Source organism: Sturnira hondurensis, unplaced genomic scaffold (genome assembly GCF_014824575.4).
Source record: "Sturnira hondurensis isolate 20B ecotype Veracruz unplaced genomic scaffold, ASM1482457v3 Scaffold0000167, whole genome shotgun sequence".
Taxonomy (NCBI): domain Eukaryota; kingdom Metazoa; phylum Chordata; class Mammalia; order Chiroptera; family Phyllostomidae; genus Sturnira; species Sturnira hondurensis.
In genome coordinates this window covers 1,358,693-1,383,744 of record NW_028072798.1, presented here as the reverse complement: position 1 = coordinate 1,383,744, position 25,052 = coordinate 1,358,693, and the positions used below count along the sequence as shown (strand labels likewise).

At 39.6% G+C, this 25,052-nt stretch overlaps 1 protein-coding gene across 4 annotated transcripts in view; it reads right to left on the bottom strand.

Annotated features, from left to right (window-relative positions):
• ESR1 (estrogen receptor 1) overlaps positions 1–25,052 on the bottom strand; it is a 371,393-nt gene that overhangs the window by 127,634 nt on the left and 218,707 nt on the right. For all 4 annotated transcript variants that reach the window (XM_037050835.1, XM_037050982.1, XM_037051062.1 and 1 more), the window contains exon 5: positions 8,150–8,485. In XM_037050835.1, coding sequence (XP_036906730.1) covers positions 8,150–8,485 — 336 coding nt within the window. The remainder of the gene's footprint in view (positions 1–8,149; positions 8,486–25,052) is intronic.

The window sequence follows — 25,052 nt, the reverse complement described above, 5'->3', positions numbered from 1 at the left end:
GGGACACTGCCATTCCTCTTTTAAAGCCATTATTGCATTAGATAATAAAGTCGACTGCTGACTTTTTAATTGAATAGTTCTCTCCCCTAAAGTTGATTTCCACCCAGGATCTGAGAATGTAATCTTATGTGGGGGAAAAAAAGGATATTTACAGGTTTTATCAAGTAAAAGGAGGTCATACTAGACAAAAGTGGACTGTAAATCCAACACAATCCATGTCCTAAGAAGAGGGAAGTTTTGACACCGACACACAGGATGAACACCCTGTGGTGATTGACACTGACACACAGGATGAACACCTTTTGATGACTGACACCAACACACAGGATGAACACCTTTTGATGACTGACACCAACACACAGGATGAACACCTTTTGATGACTGACACCAACACACAGGATGAACACCCTGTGATGGCTGAAACCGACACACAAGATGAACACCCTGTGGTGGTTGACACCAACACACAGGATAAACACCCTGTGGTGATTGACACTGACACACAAGATGAACACCCTGTGGTGGCTGACACCAACACACAGGATGAACAGCCTGTGATGATTGGCACTGACACACAGGATGAACACCCTGTGGTGACTGACACTGACACACAAGATGAACACCCTGTGGTGGCTGACACCAGCACACAGGATGAACAGCCTGTGATGATTGACACTGACACACAAGATGAACACCCTGTGATGACTGACACACAGGATGAACAGCCTGTGATGATTGACACTGACACACAGGATGAACAGCCTGTGGTGATTGACACTGACACACAGGATGAACACCTTTTGATGACTGACACCAACACACAGGATGAATCACCCTGTGGTGATTGACACCGACACACAGGATGAACACCCTGTGGTGATTGACACCGACACACAGGATGAACACCCTGTGACGGCTTACACCAACACACAGGATGAACACCCTGTGATGATTGGCACTGACACACAGGATGAACACCCTGTGGTGATTGACACTGACACACAAGATGAACACCCTGTGGTGGCTGACACCAACACACAGGATGAACAGCCTGTGATGATTGACACTGACACACAGGATGAACACCTTTTGATGACTGACACCAACACACAGGATGAACACCCTGTGGTGATTGACACTGACACACAAGATGAACACCCTGTGGTGGCTGACACCAACACACAGGATGAACACCTGTGATGACTGACACCAACACACAGGATGAACACCTTTTGATGACTGACACCAACACACAGGATGAACACCCTGTGATGGCTGACACCGACACACAGGATGAACACCCTGTGATGGCTGACACTGACACACAGGATGAACACCCTGTGATGGCTGACACCAACACACAGGATGAACACCTTTTGATGACTGACACCAACACATGGGATGAACACCCTGTGATGACTGACACTGATGCACAGGATGAACACCCTGTGATGATGGACACCGACACACAGGATGAACACCCTGTGATGATGGGGGCAGAGATTGGAGAGGCTCATTACTAGCTAAGGAATGCCAAGGATTGCCGGAATCTCCAGAAGCCGGAAGAGGGGAGGAAGAATACTCCTGGAGAGTCTTCAGAGAGAGAACGGCTCTGCTGACACTCTGATTTCATATGTCCAGCCTCCAAAACTGGGAAGGAATAAATTTCTATTTTTTAAGCCACTCACTTTGTGAAACACTGTTATGGCATTCATAGGAAATGCATACAGGGAGTAAGGCACCTGAATGATGATTTTCAGAAACTGTTCTGGCAGTGATGAGTGGGATGAAGTGAAGGGAGAAGAGTCTGGAACCAAAAAGACTAATTAAGAGGATATTACAGTAATTCAGTCTTGGAAAACAATGAGGATGTGGACCAGGCTGGTGACAGTGGAACAGAAACAAAGCCAAAGTCTAGAGATGTTGAAGAGAAGAACTGATGATGCAAAGTGAGGAAAAGCCAGGCACAAAGGTGATTCCAAAGCAGTTACGAAGAAGGGGGAGCCCCTGGCGGGAGTGAGGAGGATCCGGAGAACCAGGTAAGTTTGCTGTAAGGGGAAGACATGGGGATGGCTAGTCTGGGTTTAGATGTATTGGCAGAAGTGTGACATTTCACTGGTGTCTTTGGGGCAGCTGACAGTGAGATCTGAATGTTTAGGTGTTGGCACCTAGAGAAAGAAATGTAGAAATCATGAGCCTAAAAGTCAACAGCTGACACCTTTAGTGGACTAGTTTCTCAAGTTGCTTAAAAGCAGAAGGAGCCCCAAGGGCTAAGTACTGAAATAGTGGGGGGGGGGACACCTGCGGCAGGTGGGGAAGAGAGAAGGGAAGGCTGAGATCTTCCTTTTACTACCCTAGGAAGAATTATTTCGTCCTGTTCATGTTGAATGGTAATTCATCCAATTACCTCTTAGCAGCACTGGTTTTTTAAATCTTAGAAATAAGAAGCAAAAAATAATGATCTATATTCATTAATATAGATCAGGTTAAATGTATAACTTGTGAGTCAGTCATGAATTTTCTTTTTCATTTTTGATTTCAGAATGGGAAAGAATAATGAAACATGTAAATCAATGGGCCATATCTAACGCTCTGCTTCCAAAGCTCTTAATTGGTAGTAAACTTGGGAGGTTAACTATACACGGGGTCTTACAAACACTCTGCAGGACACTGTTTGATGAAAGAAACTGAAACAACCGTGCAGCCATCTGTACAAAAACCACATTGGAGACACACCTCATACTGTACACCAGGCTGAATTCAAGGGGATCAAAGATATGAATGTAAAAAGGGAAACGATTAAGGTGCCAGATAAAAACATTCCTCCGTGAGTTAAAAATTTTTATAAGGCATTTGCCAGGTCGATGTGCGGAACTGTTGAAGTTCTAAATCATCTTCAAAGCCAGCAGTTCAGTGAACCACTTGGGCAGGCAAAAAAGAGAATATTCGGGAGTCAATGATTAGCCAGGCCTATACTAGGTGAGCCAAATATTCCCCATTTAAATCAAAAGCTCCTAATTTCTTTTGCCTTGCCAATACAAGCTTGTTTTATGTTTAATAGAAGTGTATTAGTTTCCTAGGGCTGTGATATGAAGTACAAACACTGGGTACTTTAAAACCATAGACATTTATTATCTCCCAGTTCTGGAGGAACCCTGAGGAAGGAGCAGGATGAAGTCCAGACAGGGCATTCTTCTCAAATATTCTCAAGATAAAGGAATTAATAGCCTTTGGGCCAACAAGCATCTATAAAGCTTCAAATGCGGGAAAAGAAAATCGGGTAAGTCGGGGCTTTCCTTGGGTTTCAGCCAGAGCCTCCCAGGAGGAGCAAAAAGCCGGACAGCGCTGACTTGGAGATGGAGCACTCCAAATACACTCTGCATTGCCGGGACAGAGGGCCGCCACCACTGATGTGGGGTAATTACAGCCCAGTCCCAAGGTTCTTATTATAAAACAGTGGCAAAATCTAACCGGCAAATCTCACCCTTAAACATAGGCATCTGTCATGTCTTTTAAATGCCCCCGTGCTTTCTTGTCACATTCTCTTTCACCACCCTGCCACGCTTCATCACCAGGCCACCCTGAATCAAGCTGGGTGGGACACCACAAGAGCCTGGATGCAGGGTTCACTGGTCTGATTACAGGCTGGAAATCAGAGTCCTGGGGAGGCTCGCCAAGTCCCTGAAATCTGCAGGAACCTCCCAGAATGGAACGGGTCTCTTGAAGACGCTCCCAATTCCCACAGTGAGGTAGCATGCCCTCTGTCTGCCCCCTTGTCCCTACCCATTCTAAGCTTTAAATTACACCCAGTCAGTGAAACTAACTTACTGCAGGACAACGAAAGCCTGTTAAAAGTCCTCAGAATGCAAGCTCCACACATGCCTCTGGATATTGCTCTGCCCCTTACAAAAGAAAGATTGGAAATGAGCCTCACGACAGCGGATGCTCAAGAGGTCAGAGTGGCAGGCTGACTCTGAAGAGAGGTAAAGAAAAGTAACACTAAAGCCTTGAAGTCACTTTTACTTTGTGGAAAAATTGAGTTCTAGCAGGGCTCAGAGATTTCTTAAAAGCAGGAGGTTCGAAAGTCACCTTCTGTTCGTTCATTTATTCATTCACTCGACAAGCACTTCCTGTGCTTGTCTCATTGCTCATTTGACTCATGGGGATGAGGATTAGAGTCAGGAAGCTAATTACTGGATTCCTGGAGTAAATGGGAGCAAAAGAAGCCCTGAGCCCTGGAATGGCTAAGACAAATGTGCACCCTCAAAGATGACACAGAAGCTTCTAAGGAACCTGAGCTTGGGCCTAGTAGGAGGTCTGTTCAGCAAAAGGGGATCCTGTCCCCCTAGGACCAAAACTGGACAAGGAGCGAACCCAAAGTAAAAAATATCGGGAAGTCAGGGTTCGGAAGGGAGGGGACTCTTCAAGTGTTGAGCAGAGAGGGACGTGGGTAGGAAAGGGAGAGAAGGAGGCATAAAACTAGAGGAAAACAAGGAGAATAAGCTCCTCAACATGAGTCTCGAAAATACTTGCTTGGATTTGACACCAAAAGCAAAGGGAACAAAAGCAAAAATAAGCAACAAGGCTACATCAAACTAAAAAGCTTCTGCACAGAAAAAAAACCTACAAAAAGAAAAAGAAATGCTACAGTGGGAGAAAATGTTTTCAAATCATGTATCTCCTAAGAGATCAATATCCAAAACATATAAAGACTTCAAACAGCCCAATGACAACAACAACAAAATCTTATTTCCTAAAATTGGCAAAGAAACTGAACAATTTCCCAAAACAGATACACAAATGGCCAACACATATATGAAAAGGTGCTGAAGAGCAGTAATATCAGGGAAATACAAACCAAAACATGAGGTATCACCTCCCACCTGTTAGAATGGCTATTATCAAAAAGAGAAGTGATATCAAGTGATGGAGAGGATGTGGATAAAAGAAAACACTCGTGCACTGTTGGTAGAAATGTAAACTGATGCAGCTAGTACGGAAAACAGCACAGAGGCTCCTCAAAAACTAAAAACAGAAGTACCGAATTACCCAGAAATTCCACTTCTGGTTACATGCTCAAAAGAAATGAAAACAGGATATCGAAGAGATATCTGCTCTCTGAGGTTCCTTGCAGCCTTATTCACAATATCCAAGACCTGGAAACAACCTTGGTGTTTGTTGGTGAATAAGTGGATAAAGAAGATGTGGCATGCATACATGAATGGAATATTAGTCAGCCATGAAAAAGGGAAATCCTACCATTTGCAACAACATAGATGGGCCTTGATGGCATCACACAAAGTAACGCAATCAAGACAAAGATAAATGCTGCATGGTATCACTTGTATGTGAAATCTCTAAAAAAAATAGTCTAACTCATAGAAACATAGTAGGAAAGTGGTTGTCAGGGTCTCAGGATGGGGCAAATAGGGGGAAATTGGTAAAACAGTACAAACTTTCAGCTGTAAGATGAAAATAGGCTGAGGATCTAATGCAAAACAAGGTGACTACAGTTGATAAACCTGTATTATATCATTGAAACTTGCTGAGAGGGTAGAACTTCAGTGTTCTCACAAAAGAAAAGACAAATATATGAGGTAATAAATGGGTTCATTAACTGCGTGGAAGAAATCATACATACAGACACTTTAAATATCTTACAATTTTGTCAATTATACCTCAATATAGCTGAATTTTTTAATTAAGCTAATTCACAATTTCTGTCATATTGATACACATTCTGAGGATTATCCACATGCCCAGGGCATCATAAAGCTAATTCTACATTCTTCTAGAATTGACTTTCTTGCTACTTTTTTTACTACTATTTCCTATTATTCTCAAATTATTACCACATAGATGTAGTATTGTCTATATTAGATTTTCAGTGTGGACTATTTTTTAAGTGACAGATGGTATCTTGAATATCTAAAAGATTTTCAAAATGTGACTGTCCATTTTTCTGAAAAGCTTGATGATCATCTGCAGATTTTTTCAGAATCACTTTTTTTCCCATTTTCCATCCTTTTTGAATCAATAACTGTTTTTACTCCACTTGGTCAGACAAATAGGCTTTTGATTTACCATAGCTGTATTCTAATAGTATACACACACACACACACACACATATATATATATATATATATATATATATAATTTATTTTTTACTTTATAATGCTTTTTTATAAACCATCAAGTAACGAGATATAGTTTGGTTCAAAGTCGTTGAAATCATTCAGGTCTTTTGAGTGAAAACAATCAAATTTTAGAGTGGTTTTGCTACACATCTCACTACTATAAAGTTGCTTAGTTCCAGGTTTCATAATGAGAAGGATATGCATGGTAACAATATTTTCCTCCCCTTTATTTCTGTCTCCATTTTACATTTAAATTCAGAAGATTATTGCCATGAATTCTTCACCCTCTGGTAACATATTTGAATTTAATTCCAGTTTTTCCAAATACCCTTCAAATTCTTCTAATTATAAAAAGGTCATGATGGGAACCAACTGATAACTATAAAAACGTATATATTTGAATTCAGCAGTGCTCTGCAACTAATGCAGCTAAGACTTCATGAGGGAAAATATATGCTTATATTACAATAAAACTTAGCAATCAAAAGTGGGCTCTCGGGGATATAGCCATTAGTATTTCTTAATTTTCCTCTTCTTCCAAAGTATGTAAAAAGGCAATAACAAGTATTAAGATAAAATCTACGGCTACATTACATTTAGATTCCAATATTTGCTTGTGATGGATCTGCTTTGTGTGAATGCTAAAGTGGGTAGGTGCTGAGTAAAACTCTTATTTTCAAAGGTGTCTGGGAGCTTTTATTTGCCATTAGGACTGACTCTAGATACCTAAACATGCATGTTAATACATACACTTCAAAAGCTACATGTTAATCTATTTATGCAAATACATAAACTATTCTCTAAGGCCAGATATATGTTCACTTGGCTTATAACAGATTGGTGAATTCTGAAATGCAAGTACAAAACTCCACATTTATGTAGTTTAATATAAAGCATCTCACGCTTTGAGGGTAGTAGCAGATTTCGTCAGTTAAAAAGACACCAAATGAGACAATCTCTCTGAATCAATTACCAATTTGATCTACAAGCCCTGGAAAAAGATTGAACTTCCTCTTGCCTTGAGCCTCCTATGTTAGCTCCTAGATGGATATGTTGGGACATGAAGGAGGTCTTTTTCTAGTCTTATTTCCATAAAACCTGAAGTTCTCTCTAAACAAGAGCAGCCCTGGCTGGTGTAGCTCAGTGGATTGAGCGCGGGACTGTGAACCACACGATCATGGTTCGATTCCCAGTCAGGGCACATGCCTGTGTTGTAGGCCAGTTCCCTGCAGGGGACTCACGAGTGGCAACCATACATTGATATTTCTGCCCTTCTCTCCTTCCCTTCCCCTCTAAAAATAAATAAATAAAGTCTTTTAAAAATCATAATAAAAAATACATAAATAAACTAGAGCAGCAGTCAAGTTTATAGGTGCATCCATTCGGGGAGAATCAACCGAAGGACAATCAAATCAAATGTCACTTCGGCCACGGTATTTCTCTATAAGCTCCTATCAGCACTAAGATGAAAACACAGTTTGTCTATTGTGTTACTTTTCTCCTAAAATATTAAGAGTAGAGAGTTGAGTAAATAATTGGCATTCAGTAAGGAAACCTATTGTTATCACTTTAGTCCACAAAGGTCTTAAAAGATTTTAAGGTAAATTGTTTATTAATGATTGAGGTTTTTTTGAACAAAAGTCCTCACTATTTAAAAAATGTACAGATCATCAATCATTTAATGTTAGAGATTTTCACACTGTGAACATATAATATTATCTGCATTTATTATGTAACGGCCACCCCAGACCTTTTCGGTGACTAGGATGGGTTAAAAATAATAGCAGGTTAAAGACCTTAATCTTTGAGATTTTTGTTTTCAAACACCATTTCCTGATTTCCAGGAGAATTACAGTGTGCTGACACTAAAAAATAGCACAGTCTGATGTAACTTTGAAACCAATTGGACAGTAAGTCATCATTTTCCATTATTCGTCTCTCCTATGACACCGCAACCGGTTCATAAATAGTTACTGACTCTTAAAAACAAAAGTCAAGCTCAGTGTTCTTACCTGGCACCCTCTTGGCCCAGTTGATCATGTGAACCAGCTCCCTGTCTGCGAGGTTAGTCAGCAAGCCCATCATCGAAGCCTCACTGAAGGGTCTGGTAGGATCGTACTCAGAATAGATTATGGGGGGCTCAGCCTCCATCAAGGCACTGACCATCTGATCGGCTGTCAAGGATAAGGCAGGGCTGTTCTTCTTAGTGTGCTTGATCAAGAGTGGGCTTGGCCAAATGCTGGCAGCTCTCATGTCTCCCGAGGACCCCGCTTCACTCCTGTTCTCCCCATCATCTCTTTGCCGCTTGTGTTTCAACATTCTCCCTCCTCTTCGGTCTTTCCGAATCCCTGAGAACACAGAAACAATGACCAGCTCATTCTTTTTCTCATGTACACTTTCACACTAAAACCATTTTCAGTGCCAATAACCCTTTATTCTATTTAAAGAAATACTCTGGTGCTTGCAATGCACCAGCACAAATACACTGGTGTTTGGCAACCAGCTGTCCAGGAGATGTTTTTAAAGACCTCGATGTGTAGTTTTCACCAGTTCCATTGTCTAAGTACTCCTACCATGCAAATTTGAAACTACCTGTCAGGCATCAAGTAGCTTACAAAACTCCTGAAAATTGAACAATAGGCTCTTGTGAGCCAGTACAAGCTGGCTCTGACAAACCATTTGTGTGTTTAACAGATGTCATAAAAAGAACAGGATTATGATTAGTTATCCTTGTAATATAGCTTAGCATCAAATACCGCTTCTGCTATGAATATTATTTAATAATAAATTAACGCTACACAGAGCTGACTCTTTAGAAAGATTACTAAAACTAACAAACCTGTGGCAAGATTCACTAAGGAAAAAAGAAAAAAAGCTCAGACAAGATTAGAAATGAAAGAGAAGTTACTATAGACACCACAGAAATAAACAGACTCATGCAAGAATATTATGAATGACTATATGCCACCAAATACAATAACCTAGAAAAAATGGATAGTTTCCTAGGTATATGTAACCTTCCTAGACTGAATCATGAAGAACTGGAAAATTCAAATCAACCAATTAATAGGAAAGACATATAAACATCAAAAAACCTCCCCAAAAGTAAAAGTCCAGGACCAGATGGTTTCACCAGTGGATTCTACCAAACATTCAAAGAAGACTTAATACCTAACCTTCTCAAATTCTTCCAAAAAAGCAAAGAGGCAATACATCCTAACACATTAGATGAGACCAACATAACCCTGATTCCCAAGCCTGGCAAATTAACACACATAACACACACAACTACAGACCAGTATCTCTGATAAAAACAGATGTAAAAATTCTAAACAAAATACCAGCAAATCAAATATAAGAACACATTAAAAAATAATACATCAGGATCAAGTGGGGTTCATCCCGGGGGTATAAAGATGGTTCAACATACGCAAATTGATCAATGTGATACACCACCTGAACAAAATAAAGGATAAAAATCATACAATTACACTAATAGATGTAGAAAAGCCATTTGACAAGATACAACATCCATTTATAATGAAAACACTCAACTAAACAGGCACAGAAGGAAGGTACCACCAAGAGCACTCTCACCACCGCTATTCAGTACAGCGCCGGAAGTCTAGCCACCGCAATCAGCAAGAGAAAGAAATGGAAGACATTCGAATTGGGGACGGAGAAGTAAAACTGCCACTTTTTGCAGAAGACATGATTCTTAACATCGAAAACCCTACGCTAAGTGAAATAAGCCAAGTGGTGAAAGCCAAATACCACATGACCTCACATAAAAGTGGAACCTAATAAACTAAACACACAAGCAAGCAAAATGTAACCAGAGACACTGAAATGAAGAACGAACTGACAGTAACCATAAAGGAGGGGAGAGGGGAATAACAAGGGAAACAAAGGGAGGGGTCATCAAGGAACATGTATAAAGGACCCATAGACAAAGGCAACAGAGGGACAGGACTGAGTATGGGAGGTGGGGACAGGGGAGAATGGGGGACAACTATAGTTGAACCACAATAAAAAAATGGACTAATTTTACCCAAAGCAATACAGATCAACCACACAAACAAAATGATGAGCAAAAATAGCTAGGTACAATAGAGTACATTCTCTAAGCTTCCTTACGAATGAAGTTTGAGAACTAGCAAAATTCATCTGGCATAATGGGACTCTGTAAGTGCTGGAAACGTTTTATATCTTGATTCATGTGGTGGTTACATAGGCGTTTACACATGTAAAAATTCATTGAGCTCTACACTAAAGATTTGTGCACTTTATTCTGTGTAAAATTGTATCTCAATGTAAAATTAAATTAAAAGACATACAAAAAAGTAAACTCATGAAGATAAAAACCTATTAGAAACAATAAATAAATACAGTAAAGTTTCAGGGTACAAAATAAAGAACAAAAATCCATTGCACTCTTATATACTAACGAATAAATTCCAGGAAAAAAATTTAAATCCTTTTGCAATTATAACAAAAAAAAAACCTACCGCTCTGGCTGGAGTGGCTCCATGGATGGAGTGCTGGCCTGAGAACCAAAAGGTACACTGGTTCAACTCCCAGTGAGGGCACATGTCTGGGTTGTGGGCCAGGTCCCCACTTGCGGGCTTGTGAGAGGCAACCACACATTGGTGTTTTCCTCCTTGTCTGTCTCCCTCCCTTTCCCTCTCTCTAAAGATAAATAGATAATAAATAAATGCAGAAGTAAACTTAAAAAAAGAATAAAATACCTAGAAATAAACTTAACAAAGGATGTGAAGGACCTATACACTGAAATAATATAGTATTAAGAGAATGAAGAATACACACAAAAAATGGAAAGATATTTTATGTTCATGGATTGAAAGAATCAGTGTAGTTAAACAGGCCATTATTACCTAAAGCCATATTCAGATTTCATGCAATTCCCCCATCAAAATCCCAATGGTGTGGCACTTTTTTAAGGAAGAAAACAAGAAAATTATCAGATTTGTATCGAATCACAAAAGATCCCAAGTAGCCAAAGCAATCCTGAGAACAAAATAACAAAGCCAGAGGTATCACACTTCCTGACTTCAAATTAAATTACAAAGACATTGTTTAAAAGGAAGGAGGCCACAGAGGGGGAAGAACTGGGACAGCTGTAATAGCATTAACAATTTTTTTCAAAAAGCATTTAGGAAACATCCTTTCCATGAAGCAAAGGGGCCTGACTTACCAAAATAGACCCTAAAGCCTCTGGACCCAGAGGCGCTCTGCTCTGTACGACTTTTATTGTTACTGAGCTACATTTCATCGCTGTAGGAATTGACCCAAGAGCCTCAGGTAGTTCACTTGGTTCTAAGATTTTCACGAATGTATTTCTCTTATCCTACTATAGAAGTTGTTAAATAGTTTAAAATAATGTTCCCCGAAGATTTACCCAGCTATAGCTCTCACTAACTAAATTATGGAGGCACGGGGAGAGAACGTTTCTTTCACAGCAAAACTTTGAGGCTTCAGCCCAGCATCTTAACCTGGAAAAGGCCACACTGTAGTGCTGAAATGTATCAATAGAAACTGATATTTTAAAAGGGTAGTTAAAAAGAGTAATGGGGGGTGGGGTGGGGACAACTGTAATCGAACAACAATGAAAAAATAAAAATAAATAAATAATTTAAAAATTTTAAAAAGAAAAATTAACACAAGCATCTATATTTTTAAAACGTTAATCTGTTCAAACTATGTTAGTAGACAACAGTTCTTAAATTTATACTAAAGAAATCGTCATTTTGGTAAAAAGCAATACAATTACTTTTAATATTAAAGTTATGAGAAGTAAATACTCTATCACCTGTTCTCTCATCCCATAACAAATGGATAACTAATGTCAGAACTTTGTTCAATTTTGTCCTAATTTGTCAAGAAATTTGGACAAATGCATGACATTTTTATGCATAACTTTTATTTTTATATGTCCATATTAGATATATTAGAGGACACTTGGAAAACATAAAGGATCCACAGACCCTTCCTGTTTGTACGGAATTAAAATAAGCAGTTCCCAGGACTCTTAGAATAAGGCACAGTGGTAAAGATTACTATCGCTGATCTGTACTGAGCACTCACCAGGTGCTTTAGACACTTTCTATGGACTTTACAGGTCAGCACCTTACCACACATCAGCCCTCACAATAACCTTGTCTGGTAAACATCGGAGACCGCTACCCGAGAGGCTGATGAACTTGTCCAAGACCATTCTCTATTAAGTATGATTTGATTGGCTAGCTCTAAAATGAAATTTTTTTTCCAATTAACAGTTTTAAAATTGTATCTATTATCAACAAAGTTGACAGATATAAGGATACTCAGGAGTAAAACAGATCAGATGAGAAGAGTGGTTGCATCTGACTGGTCATAATGCCCTTAGTCGGGCATTCCAACCATTTCATTGCTAAATGTACTAGTGAGATTATATCTGAATTTAAAAAAGATAATATTCACACTCTCCTCTCACTCATCAGCACACACCTGGAATATCACACTCATTGCCGAATGCTACATGTATATACGCAAAGTAAGTCTATTTGGGTTAGAGTAACCAGGATGGTGAGGGGACACGAAATTGGGTCACGTGGAAAATGTGTAACTAGGAGAGGTTAGCCTAAGGAAAAGAAGGTTCAGAAAAAACATGAATGCCACCCTCAAATGGGATGTCCTATATAAGATGGTGTCATAGCCTTAATGTTTGTATTCCCCCCAAATTCGTTTGTTGAAATCTAATCCCCAAAGGGACAGGTTTTGGAAATGGAGCTTTGGGCAGCTAATTCCTGAATGGAATTAGTGACCGTATAAAAAGAGGCTAGAGAGCTAGCAAGCTCCCTCCAGCATATAAGTATATAAGAAAACGACTGTCTGCCAGCCAGGAAATAGGGAACGAGTACATCAAGACTGAAGGAATTCGATTATCCAGTAAGCATTTGCACTCTGTGACCTTCACTATCCCTTCCATCCGTGCATTGTATGATTCTATGATCATCTATTTAGAATGTAAGACCAGAAGCCCTGGGATGAAAAACAGAAAAATAAGATAAAAGCAAAGAATTCCTTTCGGTTTACTTGTCTTAGGAAATTCTGAGGTCTGAATCTTGAGAGGATGAATTCTGGTCGACATTAACCTACTTTGGGTTGGGACTGGGGTAAAAAAAAGGTGGATTATTCTTCAGTATAAATGTTAGCCAGTGTATTACTCAAATGCTGTTTATTCCCTTACTATACAACTTTACAAAGAGGTTGAGATTGAACACATTGTACAGGGAAGATGCAGCAGCAAATAAAATCTTTTCATATCAGAGAAAGGTATGTTATGATGATGGGAAGGTAAAAGCAAGTGATTTGACTAAAGAAGAAATGGTCAAAGGTGGTATTGTTTTCACTAAGATGAAATCAGGACTTACCTGATTACAACTCCGCACGAGCATTTTATTTTTAAAATAAAAGCTATGCTTTATATTATAAATGTAACTTAACTTCATTTGGAAAGATTTCAAAGATAAAAACAAATAGATAGAAAATTAATGAAACAAAACAAAACGTAGTATTACCACCCACTTTAAAAGGTCCCAGCAGTCATACTATAGACAATCTGATTTCCAGAAAAAGTTTTAGACTCAGTTCAGGTGCTAGTAGTGAGAGTGACCAAATTTGTTTATCAAAGTATTTGTTCATTGAGTAAAAATTGTTGTTTTTTAAATGTACAAAATATGCAGTGATAAACAGAGATTATGTTACCCTCCAACAAGTTTTCAGGTTGAAGGAAGAAACACAGTTAAAAAGTATTCAGCATTCACTGCATGAAAGAATGAATGAATGAATGAATGAATAAAATGCTTATAACACAATAGAAGGGCTGAGTAATACAAGGAAGAGGAAACCAAAAAGCTTCTCTGAAAGACAAAGTTACATTTGAGCCAAATCTCGGAGAGACTCAGAATTGCAGTGCTCAGACGGTTCAGGAGCAGTTCCACCTCCTGGAGCAGAGAGTCAAACCACCTCCTCCACGTGAGTCTCACAAAGATGTGACTCAGACTGCTGACCACAGGCCAAAAGTGACCACAGGTTTGGGGTGTTGAACAACGAAACACAAATGGAGAGACGGAAGAGAGTGCTGAAGGTTTGTAAAATCACCAAATAGTCAAATAGGGAAAGGTGGATTCAATGAGCATTAACAAATTTTTTCTGTAATTTAACCCAAAAAGTATTATATTTTTCAAATGCCAAAGTCCCTACAAAGTGTACAAACAGAACAAAAGTAGAAAATGGCACATATTATGTGGCCGATTGCACGTGACAGGATCCTGGGGATGGCTCAGTGAGGAAGGCATCCTTTTCTACCTGTAAAGAGTAATTGTCACACTGCCAGTGCATACCAGTGTCATTACCAGTTACAACATTGCACAAATATTTTAGAGTAGCTCAAAGCAAATCAAACTGAGTAGAAGAAGGTAAAAATGATCCAACTTCTACTTTCGCTTGGGTTAAATGAGAATTGCCGATCAGAACCAGTGGTTACAGGCAGTGCCTTAGTTACATAAAGAGACGGGACATAAAAATGGCATGTACCACTAAAATCCAAAAATCAAATTAAAACTCATTCTCTACTCCTTACTAAGACATGTTACAGTATTATTTGTAGAGCAGGAATACAAATTGATATGTATTTCACTTAAGCTCACTTCCCCTTACTTAACTTATTTTAACTACCAGTGGGAAAAAAATAAAAGACCAAACTAGGAGTTCATAGAGCAAAAGGGGAAAAATAGCTGAAATGATGTCAACATTTAAACAGGTAGCCTCTCAATAGTCAAAACATTTATTGTTTTTGTTTAAAGCAACTGGCGTTGGGCGGGGGTTATAACGCCATACAAACCAGATGCATTGGTAGTACACGAAATGTCATTTTTCTAGAGCGGTGAAGTAGAATCTTGGGCAGCACAACACAGCTGTCAAGCAACACACACATCGGTGTCCGCACACTATCAGCTCTCAAGGTGTGTCACTGGTTGACAGTACTGCCATCAAAGCAAATTTCGTTTCACCCCCTCTTTTTAAAATTTAATCTGTCTTGCATTTTTCTACTACCATTTAGTGCCCCTCTCCCTTGCAAGCACCACAGTGTTGTCCATGTCCCTGAGTCCTTTTTCCTTTTTGCTCCATCCCTCAACTCCCTCACCTCCCCGCACCTCACCAAATAGCTGTCAACCACTCTCTACGAATCTGTCTCTGTTTTGCTTGTTAGCTCAGTTTGTTCATTTGCTTCCACATATGGGTGAAATCATGTGGTATTTATCTTTCTCTGATTGGCTTATTTCACTTAGCAAAATGTTCTCCAGGTCCATCCATACTGTTGCAAACCGCAGAATTTTTGTTCTTTTTTACAGCCAAGTAGTATTCCATTCTGTAAATGTCCCATAGTTGTTTTACCCACTCATCTATTGATGGATACTGGGCTGCTTCCATATGTTGGTGATTGTAAACAACACTGCAATGAACATAGAGGGGCTTATGTTTTTTCAAATCAGTGTTTTGGGTTCCTTTGGATGCATTCCCAAAAGTGGGATAGCTGGGTCAAAAGATGGACCCTTTTTCAATTTTTTGAGCTCTCTCCATACTGCTTTCCAGAGTGGCTGCACCAGTCTGCATTCCCACCAACAGTGCGCAGGCATTCCTCCTTCTCACATCTTTGCCAGCACTTGTCATTTGTGGATTTATGATGGCCATTCTGGCAGATGTGAGATAGCATCCCATTGTGGCTTTAATTTGCATTTCTCTGATGATTAGTGACGCTGAGCATCTTTTCATATGTCTATTGACTGTCTGTATGACCTCTTTGAAGAGGTCCTTTGACCAATTTGTAACTTGGTTGTTTGCTTTTTAAACGTTTTAAGCTTACAGTAACTCAAGGATTACCTGCTGGTTTCATATGAGAGATTGAAAAAACTACCTTTCATCCAGCAAGCCCAACATTCAGAGAAATGCCACCAGTTTTAATTTTATCCCCTTGGGTGAAGTGTTCTCTAACATCCCTGTCACACTGTGGCAGGGCTTTGGAGAGGTTGAGTGCAGAACCTGCTCCATTTAGGAGCACTCCGTGTGAATTTGTGTGATTCTAATGCACTAGGGAGTGTTAGCTGAAGAGAATTTTATTAAACTAATAAACAGGCGATTGGACTGAGAATGAAACAGAGAAAGAGGGTGCACGAGGCGCTCTCTAGGTAAGGCAGGCAGGAGAATCTGTTCCCAATCTGTCTGGAATTTGGGAGGAATTGGCTGCAAAACAGGACAGGGACTGAGTCCTGGCGAGGAGAAGGAAGCTGAAGACGGGTAACTGCTGAAACAATTATGTTCTGACCATTAAATAAAAAGATCTGTCTTGATGTGTCAAAACAGATGTTTTGAAATATAACTTGTAATTATTTTAGAGTTCATTTGATCATTCCTTTTTTCCCCATTCTTTAAATTCCTTGCCTTGGCCATTGTGTCTCGGGAAAAATTAATACACTATCTGAATATTCATTACTTAATGGAATTCATTGGATTATTTACTTGTAATGCATTCTACTTTTTAAATTTTCTCTTCTCTGAAATAATGTTTTTTTATTCTTAATACCCTGTCCCTCTACAAAAAGCTAGTATAACTTTAGTATTTTTCCAGTTCCCTAAGACTACTTGAATGTATTGTTAAATGTTTTAAATATTTGCATAATAACCTTTGTTTTGTTTCTCAATAATCTCACACTATTCATGAGGTATTAAAAAGCCAGACAAAGTGATATACTAAAATCTTTTTAATTCAACATGTTAAAGAAAACAGAAGTGTTGAATTAGTTAGGAATTAAATAGAGATAAGAACTAATAAACTTTCTTCAAGGAAACCCCCAGTGTCAGTTCTAACATTTTCCCTTCAAACACTAAAAATGAATCCTATAAGGTAGGAACTATTATAGTCTCCCATTTAAAGAAGGAAAGAAGTTTGGAATAACTATCAAACCCAAGGTCACGCCAAGGGCAGCAAAATTTGAGCTTAGGTGAAATATGCCATTATAGATTATAACTAATATTATCATAGCCTCTAAGTGTACGAGGCCAGGGGACTATAAATTATCCGGTTCATTTTACCTAATTAATGCTCTTTCCCCTCCATTGTCACAACCAACAAAGCACCACATCCCAGGATCTTCTCACACATCTTCATTCGGTCCCTTCCTTTCTGTCTCACCACCACAGTCCAAGTCCCTGCCCTCAACCCTTCCTCCCAGCAACCATGCAACTGTTCCAAATTGGTCTCCTTGCCTGCCTTTGATCTCCCTCCCAATCCAATGAACTGATAATTGACTGATCTCCATTGTACACCCACTTTATCCTTATTGTCTGTCCAGGACCCGCAAAGACTGTCTTAGCCTGCAGCAGGAGTTGTTTAACAGTGTTCTGCAGATGCTCAGTGTCCTAGTGGGGTCTCAGAAGTTGGCAGGTTGGGGCTGTGTTTTCACGTATGTGTGTTTGTACTGGGATTGGAGAATAACTTATTTAGTGACGAGTTTACTGGTTTTGTTTTAAATTGAAAAAAAACCCCACTGATCTCCTGAATAAAATTAAGCACTACATTAAAACTCATGAATTTCTATAAATAATCCCAAAGTAGTTTTCAAACCTATCTTTACAAATCCCCTCCACAAACCTTTATTCTTCATAAAACAAGGCTGGGCCTGTACCACTTTTTAAAATACATTCCAACATTCCCACCTTGTGCTATTTCTCTCTCTCTCACATGGGCCTCCACAGCCCAAGTGCAATCTCGTTTTAGCCATAGTCAACTCTTGGCCCCACCTCAGTCTACTGGCTCGACCTCCTCCACTCCTGTAGCTTTTCCTTCCTGTAGACTTCACTGGACAGCTATCATGGGCTGCCTTCCACGTTTCATTACACCTGAGTCCCAACTCCCTGAGCTACAACCTGGAACTTCCTTCTAGGCAGGAAGCAGGAACAATTGTAGGGCTCACCTTATTTATTTTCCTTTTCTGAAGAAACTTAACAAACTCTGTGGGATGTAGGGGAAGCAGTGCTTTGAAGAAAATGTATAGCATTAAATGCATGCATCGCATTAAAAAAACTAAATCAATAACCTAAGCTTCCACTAGTTAGAAAACTAGAGAAAAGATCAAGTTAAGTCTAAAGCAAGGAGAAAAAATAATAAATGTTAGAATAGAAATTAATAAAATTAAAACAGAACACAATAAAAAGATCAATGAAACTAAAACTGGTTCTTTGAGAAGATCTAATAAACTTGATAAACTTCTAGGCAGGATAATCAAAAGAGGAGGGGAGACAAATTACCAACATCATTTTTTTTAAAAGTCACTATCACTGGCCATTTTCCAGTGATAAGCCACAGACCAGACTACAAGAAAATGTCAAAAAATACCTATGGAATAAAAGATTTTCTACCCCAAAATCTTGAAAACATTTATTTGCAAAGGTACATGAATCTCTGTGTTCATTGTGGCACTACTCACAGTGACCAAGATAGGGAAACCAACAAAGGGTCCTTCAGAAGATGTTTGGATAAAGAATACGTGGCAGGTGTATACTATCGAATACTAGTCAGCCGTAAGAGGAAATACCGCTGTTTGCAACAACATGGGTGAACCTTGAGAATATTATGCTAAGTGAAACATCAGTCAGAAAAAGTGAAGAACCATGTGATTTCAATCATATGTGGGATATAAAACTGAAACTTTCGGACATAGACAACAGTTTGGTAGTTACCAGAAAGAAGGGTTATGGAGGTGGGGGAAGTAAAGGGTAAAGGAAACCAAATATGTCATGACAGAAGATGATTTGACTTTGGGTGGTGGGCATACAATGCAATACACAGATCATGTATCATAGAAACCTACACTTGAAACCTATATAATCTAGTTAGCTAAAATCAGTCACCCTGATAATTTTAATAAAAATAAAGAAATGATTTGTAATCAAAATATGTAAAGAACTATTGAAACACAACAGAAAGAAGAAAAAACAAATTTTAAAATGTGCGAAAGATCTAAAGAGACACCTCACCAGAAAAATATATGCAGTTGTTTCCAGAAAACTATGAAAAGATGCTCATGGTCACTAGCCATTCAAGAACCAAAAATTAAAACAATAATGAAGTATCACTACATGGCTATTAAAATGGCTAAAATACAAACATGGACAACACGAAGTGCAGACAAGAATGTGGAGCTGAAGGATTTCTCACTCATTGCCCATGGGAATGCAAAATGATGCAGCTACTTGGAAGACAGGTTGGCACTTTCTTATAAAGCTAAACACAGTCTTATCACCTCACCCACAACTCGTACTCCTACATATTTACCCAGCTGACGTCAAAGGGTATGTGCACACAAAAACCTGCAGGCAAACGCCTACAGCAGTTTATTCATAATGTCCATAAAATAGGAACAACCAAGTTGTCCTTCACAGGTGAATAGATTAAAACAATGGTACATCCATACAATTGAATACAATTCAGCCATACAAAGAAATAAGCTATCAAAGTGAAACTATGTGGCTGAAACTTAAATGTATGTTGCTAAGTGAAACTAGCCAGTCTGAAAAGCTACAAACCATCTGACTCCAATTATATGACATTCTAGAAAAGGTAAAATCATAGAGATGCTAAACAAATCAGAGGTTTCCAGGGGCTCAAGGCAGGAGGGAGAGATTGAATAGGAGAATTAGAGGATATTTTATCGGGTGGAGACACACCAGGGTCTTCTGGGTGATTAACCGATGTGAATTAATTGTCCTTGAGGCATCTACTTGGGTACAGATGAGCTTGACTACCCCTGGGGATACAAAGGGCACATTTTTCCTTTTTCCTCCCAAACTACAACTCCAGGCACATCACAGCCCACTGTCATGCCCAGTCATGTTATCCAAGCCTAGCCTGGGCTCTCTGTCATCTCAGGCCCCAGAGCTGAGTTCCTATTTGCTATGACAGTCAGGAGTCAGCAATGATGGGAGGGGGCAGTGGCAGCAGCACAAGGGAAGCAAACCTAATTAATATACTGCCAGCCCTGCCTGGCCCTGTCTGTTCCATTGCAGAGCGTGTGCCCACAAACTCACCACACCCCAAGCCTCTGTCTGCCCTGGTGGAGCTGCAGTTGTCTGACTGAAAGTCACTTGAAAAACACAAACTGCAGAATAACATAATGATTCTCCTCTGTAATGAGCATATGTTTCATGAATCAGGAAAATAAGCATATACATTATTGTTTTTACAATTAATTCTTCTGCAAAGCAAGTGCACAGAGAGTATTTGGTGAAGAGTAATCTCTCTTCACCAAATCATACTGGAAAATTATAATTCACTTTGATGACGTTTGTCTCAAATTTATTTTAAAATGGATTACATTATTCCTGCTCTGATTTGTTTTTCTATTGTTTAAAAAATCTCCCTTGTGGTCAGGTCAAGACATTGTGCTGAAACTTTTCTCCATCGGAATTCAATCTGTTCCTCAATCAACAGCATTTGGGTGTGGCCACTCACCTCTAGAAAGACTGGGAGAAACAAAGCCTGGCTCACATCCAGCCATCTGAATGAAGAGCCCATAAAGATTCAATCTGGTTCTGGCCAAGATGGAGGCATAGGTAGAAACCCTGCACCTCCTCACACAACCAAAAGGAAGATAACAAACTATCTAGAAACAACAACCAGAAGTGCCAGAAAATCAAACTGCATGGAACTCCAACAACCAAGGGATTAAAGAAACATTCAACCAGATTGGTGGGACGGAGACAGGCAGCTGGGAAGGTGGAGAAGACCCATGGCAAGGCAGCAGACTGCGCGAGCAAGCAAGGCAGGGCTGGCTGAATGAGAAACTAAGACTCAAAGCTAGCTGTAAACTATGGCAAGGGTTGCCACAGTGGGAGAAACTCCTAGCCTCACAACGAGAGTTTGTTGGAAAGTGGGGCTAGATCCAGCAAGCAAGCTGCATTATTCCCTCTTGGACCCCTACCCTATAGACAGTGCCACAAAGAGTGCTGCCCTGCCCTGGAGAACACCTAAAGCTCCGCCCCCTTACAACAAAGCAGGTGCTCCAAGACAAAAGAAATATGGCCTAAATGAAAGAACAGAACAAAGCTCCGGAAAAAGAGTGAAGCGATGAGATAGCCAACCTATCTGATACAGGCTTCAAAATACTGGCAATTGGGATGCTCACAGAACTGACTGAGTTTAGTCGTAAAATGGAGGAACAAATGAAGGCTACCCAAAGTGAAATAAAGCAAAATATTCAGGGAACCAACAGTGACAGGAAGGAGACCGGGACTCAAATCAACAATTTGGAACAAAAGGAAGAAGTAAACATCCAACCAGAACAGATTAAAGAAATAAGAATCAAAGAAAAAAATGAAGAGAGGCTGAGGAATCTCTGGGACAACCTGAAACATTCCAATATCTGAATTATAGGGGTGCCGGAAGAAGAAGAACAGCAGCAAGAAATTGAAAACTTATTTGAACAAATAATGAAGGAAAACTTCCCCATCTGGCTAAGGAAATAGACTTTCAGGAAGCCCAGAGAGTTCCAAAGAAGTTGGACCCAAAGAGGAACACACCAAGACACATCATCATTCAGTTACCCAAGATTAAAGACAAAGAGACAATCTTAAAAGCAGCAAAAGGAAGGGAGACAGTTACCTACAAAGCAGTGCCCATCAGACTGTCAGCTGATTTCTCAAAAGAGACCTTACAGGCAAGAAGGGGCTGGAAAGTATTTGAAGTCATGAAAGGCAAGGACCTACATCCAAGAATACTCTATCCAGCAAAGCTTTCATTTAGAATGAAAGGGCAAATAAAGTGTTTCCCAGATAAGGTCAAGTTAAAGGAGTTCATCATCACCAAGGAATTATTATATTAAATGTTAAAGGGACTTATCTAAGAAAAGGAAGATCAGCCCTGGCTGGTGTAGCTCAGTGGATTGATTGAGGGCCTGTGAACCAGAGGATCGCAGTTCGATTACCAGTCAGGGCACATGCTTGGGTTGCAGGCCAGTGCCTGGCAGGGGACACATGATACATTGTTTGTCCCCGGCAGAGGCAACCATACATTGATATTTCTCTCCCTCTCTCCTTCCCTTCCCATCTAAAGATAAATAAATAAAATCTTTAAAAAAAAGAAAAGGAAGATCAAAACTTTGAACAGTCAAATGACAACAAACTCACAACTATCAACAAATGAACCTAAAAGAAAAGAAAAATAATGAAAACAAAATCTAAGCAAACAATAGAACAGGAATAGAATCAGAGAAATGGACATCACATGAAGGGATTTCAGTGGGGAGGGGTAAGGGGGGAATGGGGGGAAATGTACAGGGAAGAAGAAGCATAATTAGTAGGCATAAAATAGATGGGGAGATAAAAAATGGTATAGGAAACAGAGAACTCAAAAGAACTTATGTGTGCAACCCAGGGACATGAACTAAGGCAGGGGGATGTTGGAGGGTTGCGGGGTTCAGGGTGGAGGGGAAATTAAGGAGAAAAAATTGGGAAAACTGTAATAGCACAATCAATAAAACATAATTTTTAAAAATGAAGTGGGGCTGAGGAACCTCTAGGACAACTTTAAACATTCCAATATCTGAATAATAGGGGTGCCAGAAGGAGAAGAACAACAGCAAGAAATTGAAAACTTATTTGAACAAATAATGAAGAAAAATTTTCCCAATCTGGCTAAGAAATAGACTTCCAGGAAGTCCAGGAAGCTCAGAGAGTCCCAAAGAAATTGGACTCAAAGAGGAACACACCAAGGCGCATCATCATTAAATTACCCGAGATTAGAGATAAGGAGAGAATCTTAAGAGCAGCAAGAGAAAAGGAGATAGTTACCTACAAAGGAGTGCCTATAAGGGTATCAGTTGATTTCTCAAAAGAAACCTTGCAGGCAAGAAATATTCAAAGTCATGAAAGGCAAGGACCTATACTCAAGATTACTCTCTCCAGCAAAGCTATCATTTAGAATGGAAGGGCAGATAAAGTGCTTCCCAGATAAGGTCAAGTTAAAGGAGTTCATCATCACCAAGCCCTTATTATATGAAATGCTAAAGGGACTTATCTAAGAAATTGAAGAATATAAAAACCTATGAACAGTAAAATGACAACAAACACAACTATCCACAACTGAAACTAAAAAAGAAAAAAAAACTAAGCATACCGCTAAAACAGGAACAGAGTCAGAGAAATGGACATCACATGAAGGGTTTTCAGTGGGGAAGGAGAAGGGAAAAATAGAGGGGAAGGTACAGGGAATAAGAAGCATAGTTGGTAGGCATAAAATAGACGGGGAGAGATTAAGGATGGCACAGAAAACAGAGTTCAAAGAACGTATGTGTACAAGCTATGGACATGAACTAAGGGAAGAGAAGGCTGAGGGGTTGTGGGGTGCAGGGCAGAGAGGGGATGAAACAGGTGGGGGCGGAATTGGGAAAACCCTAATAGCATAATCAATAAAAAATATACTTTAAATTTTTTTAAATGTCCATTGTGGAAACTCAACAACCAAAGAGGTATCCCACATGTAAGAATGCAGTTTTAGAATTTCCCCAGAAGTCTAGGCAAGGAGTGCCAAGATGGGGCACCCAGCCACAGATTACCACACCTTTAACTGCATGTCAAATCATGTTTCCTCGTCCCAGCAGCAAAACCAAGAGTCAAGGTCTAAAGCAAGTGAGGGGTAAGTCACAACCACATATGTTTTCAATGACATAGGTTTTTACTTGAAAGTATATTTGCTCTTAAAACTACTGTGCCCTTTAATAAAAACTGCTAATAAAACCTTGCTTCTAGAGGCAGCTGTGGCAGGCTCTTCTATAAGAATCTGATTTATTAATAACAAAATGTACGGGGTGAGGAGAAAAGCAATACTTCTTTTTCTTGCCTGGCTCAATTTCCCTGTAATATCTTAGTGATGAGTCTCCTGCTGGCAGGCATTCTGTAGCCAAGGTTCACCCTGTGAAGCTCTCTCTCTTTCCTCCTATTCCTTAGCAATTCTGCAACTCAGACTCACAGTTTCCTTTCTCAAACTTGTAAAATAAACAGTTTGTCTCTTCACCTCCTCATGGGTCTCTTCTTTGTCTCATGCTGGAGGGTGCAGAGTTGGGTACAAATAAAGTCCCTGTGTATTTAATGTGGATATAATGAGTGCCCCCTCCCACCCTCACTTGAGTCACCAACACCCAATTACATTCTCTTGGACAGAAGTGTCTGCCAGTGGGACAGTCATCATTCAATAACCCTACAGCTGGGTCACAAACAACTTCACCCTATCAGGAGCTTCAAGAAATCCTCAAGTGCGTGCATGTCATGTCTCTAAAGGCTTTAAAGGGGTTATTCCTTTTTATAAACTCTCATTTGTGAACCTTGTCACCATAAATAGATTAGTGATCTCTGATATGCCCTGTCATTTGGAAACCCAGTGTTAGGCGAATTAGGAACTCAATAACTCCATATTACATAATGAATTTATGTCTTATCCTGGTGGCTAACATTGTGCCTCCTTTCTTCAAATATCGATCCGAACAAGCCCTAACACTAGAGAATGTTGAAATTAAGAATTATCAAAAGCATTAATGATTACAAACTTCTACCGCCCTATTTTAAGAGAGCTCATCAAAAGGAAATAGCTCATTCTTATCACTGAGATATCAGGAGCAATTCTATCTCACCATACTGCGCCAAAGGAGTTCTCTGTTGCCCCAACCCAGAAAATTTCTCTCTCTCTGATATGTGCCAAGATTTAAAAGTTTCCTAATGATAAGGGCTGTGCCTCGTTCTTTGTATTTCCCACAAGACAGAGCTCTGTGCCTTGTAAATAAATTACTTTCCAAAGTAATGATC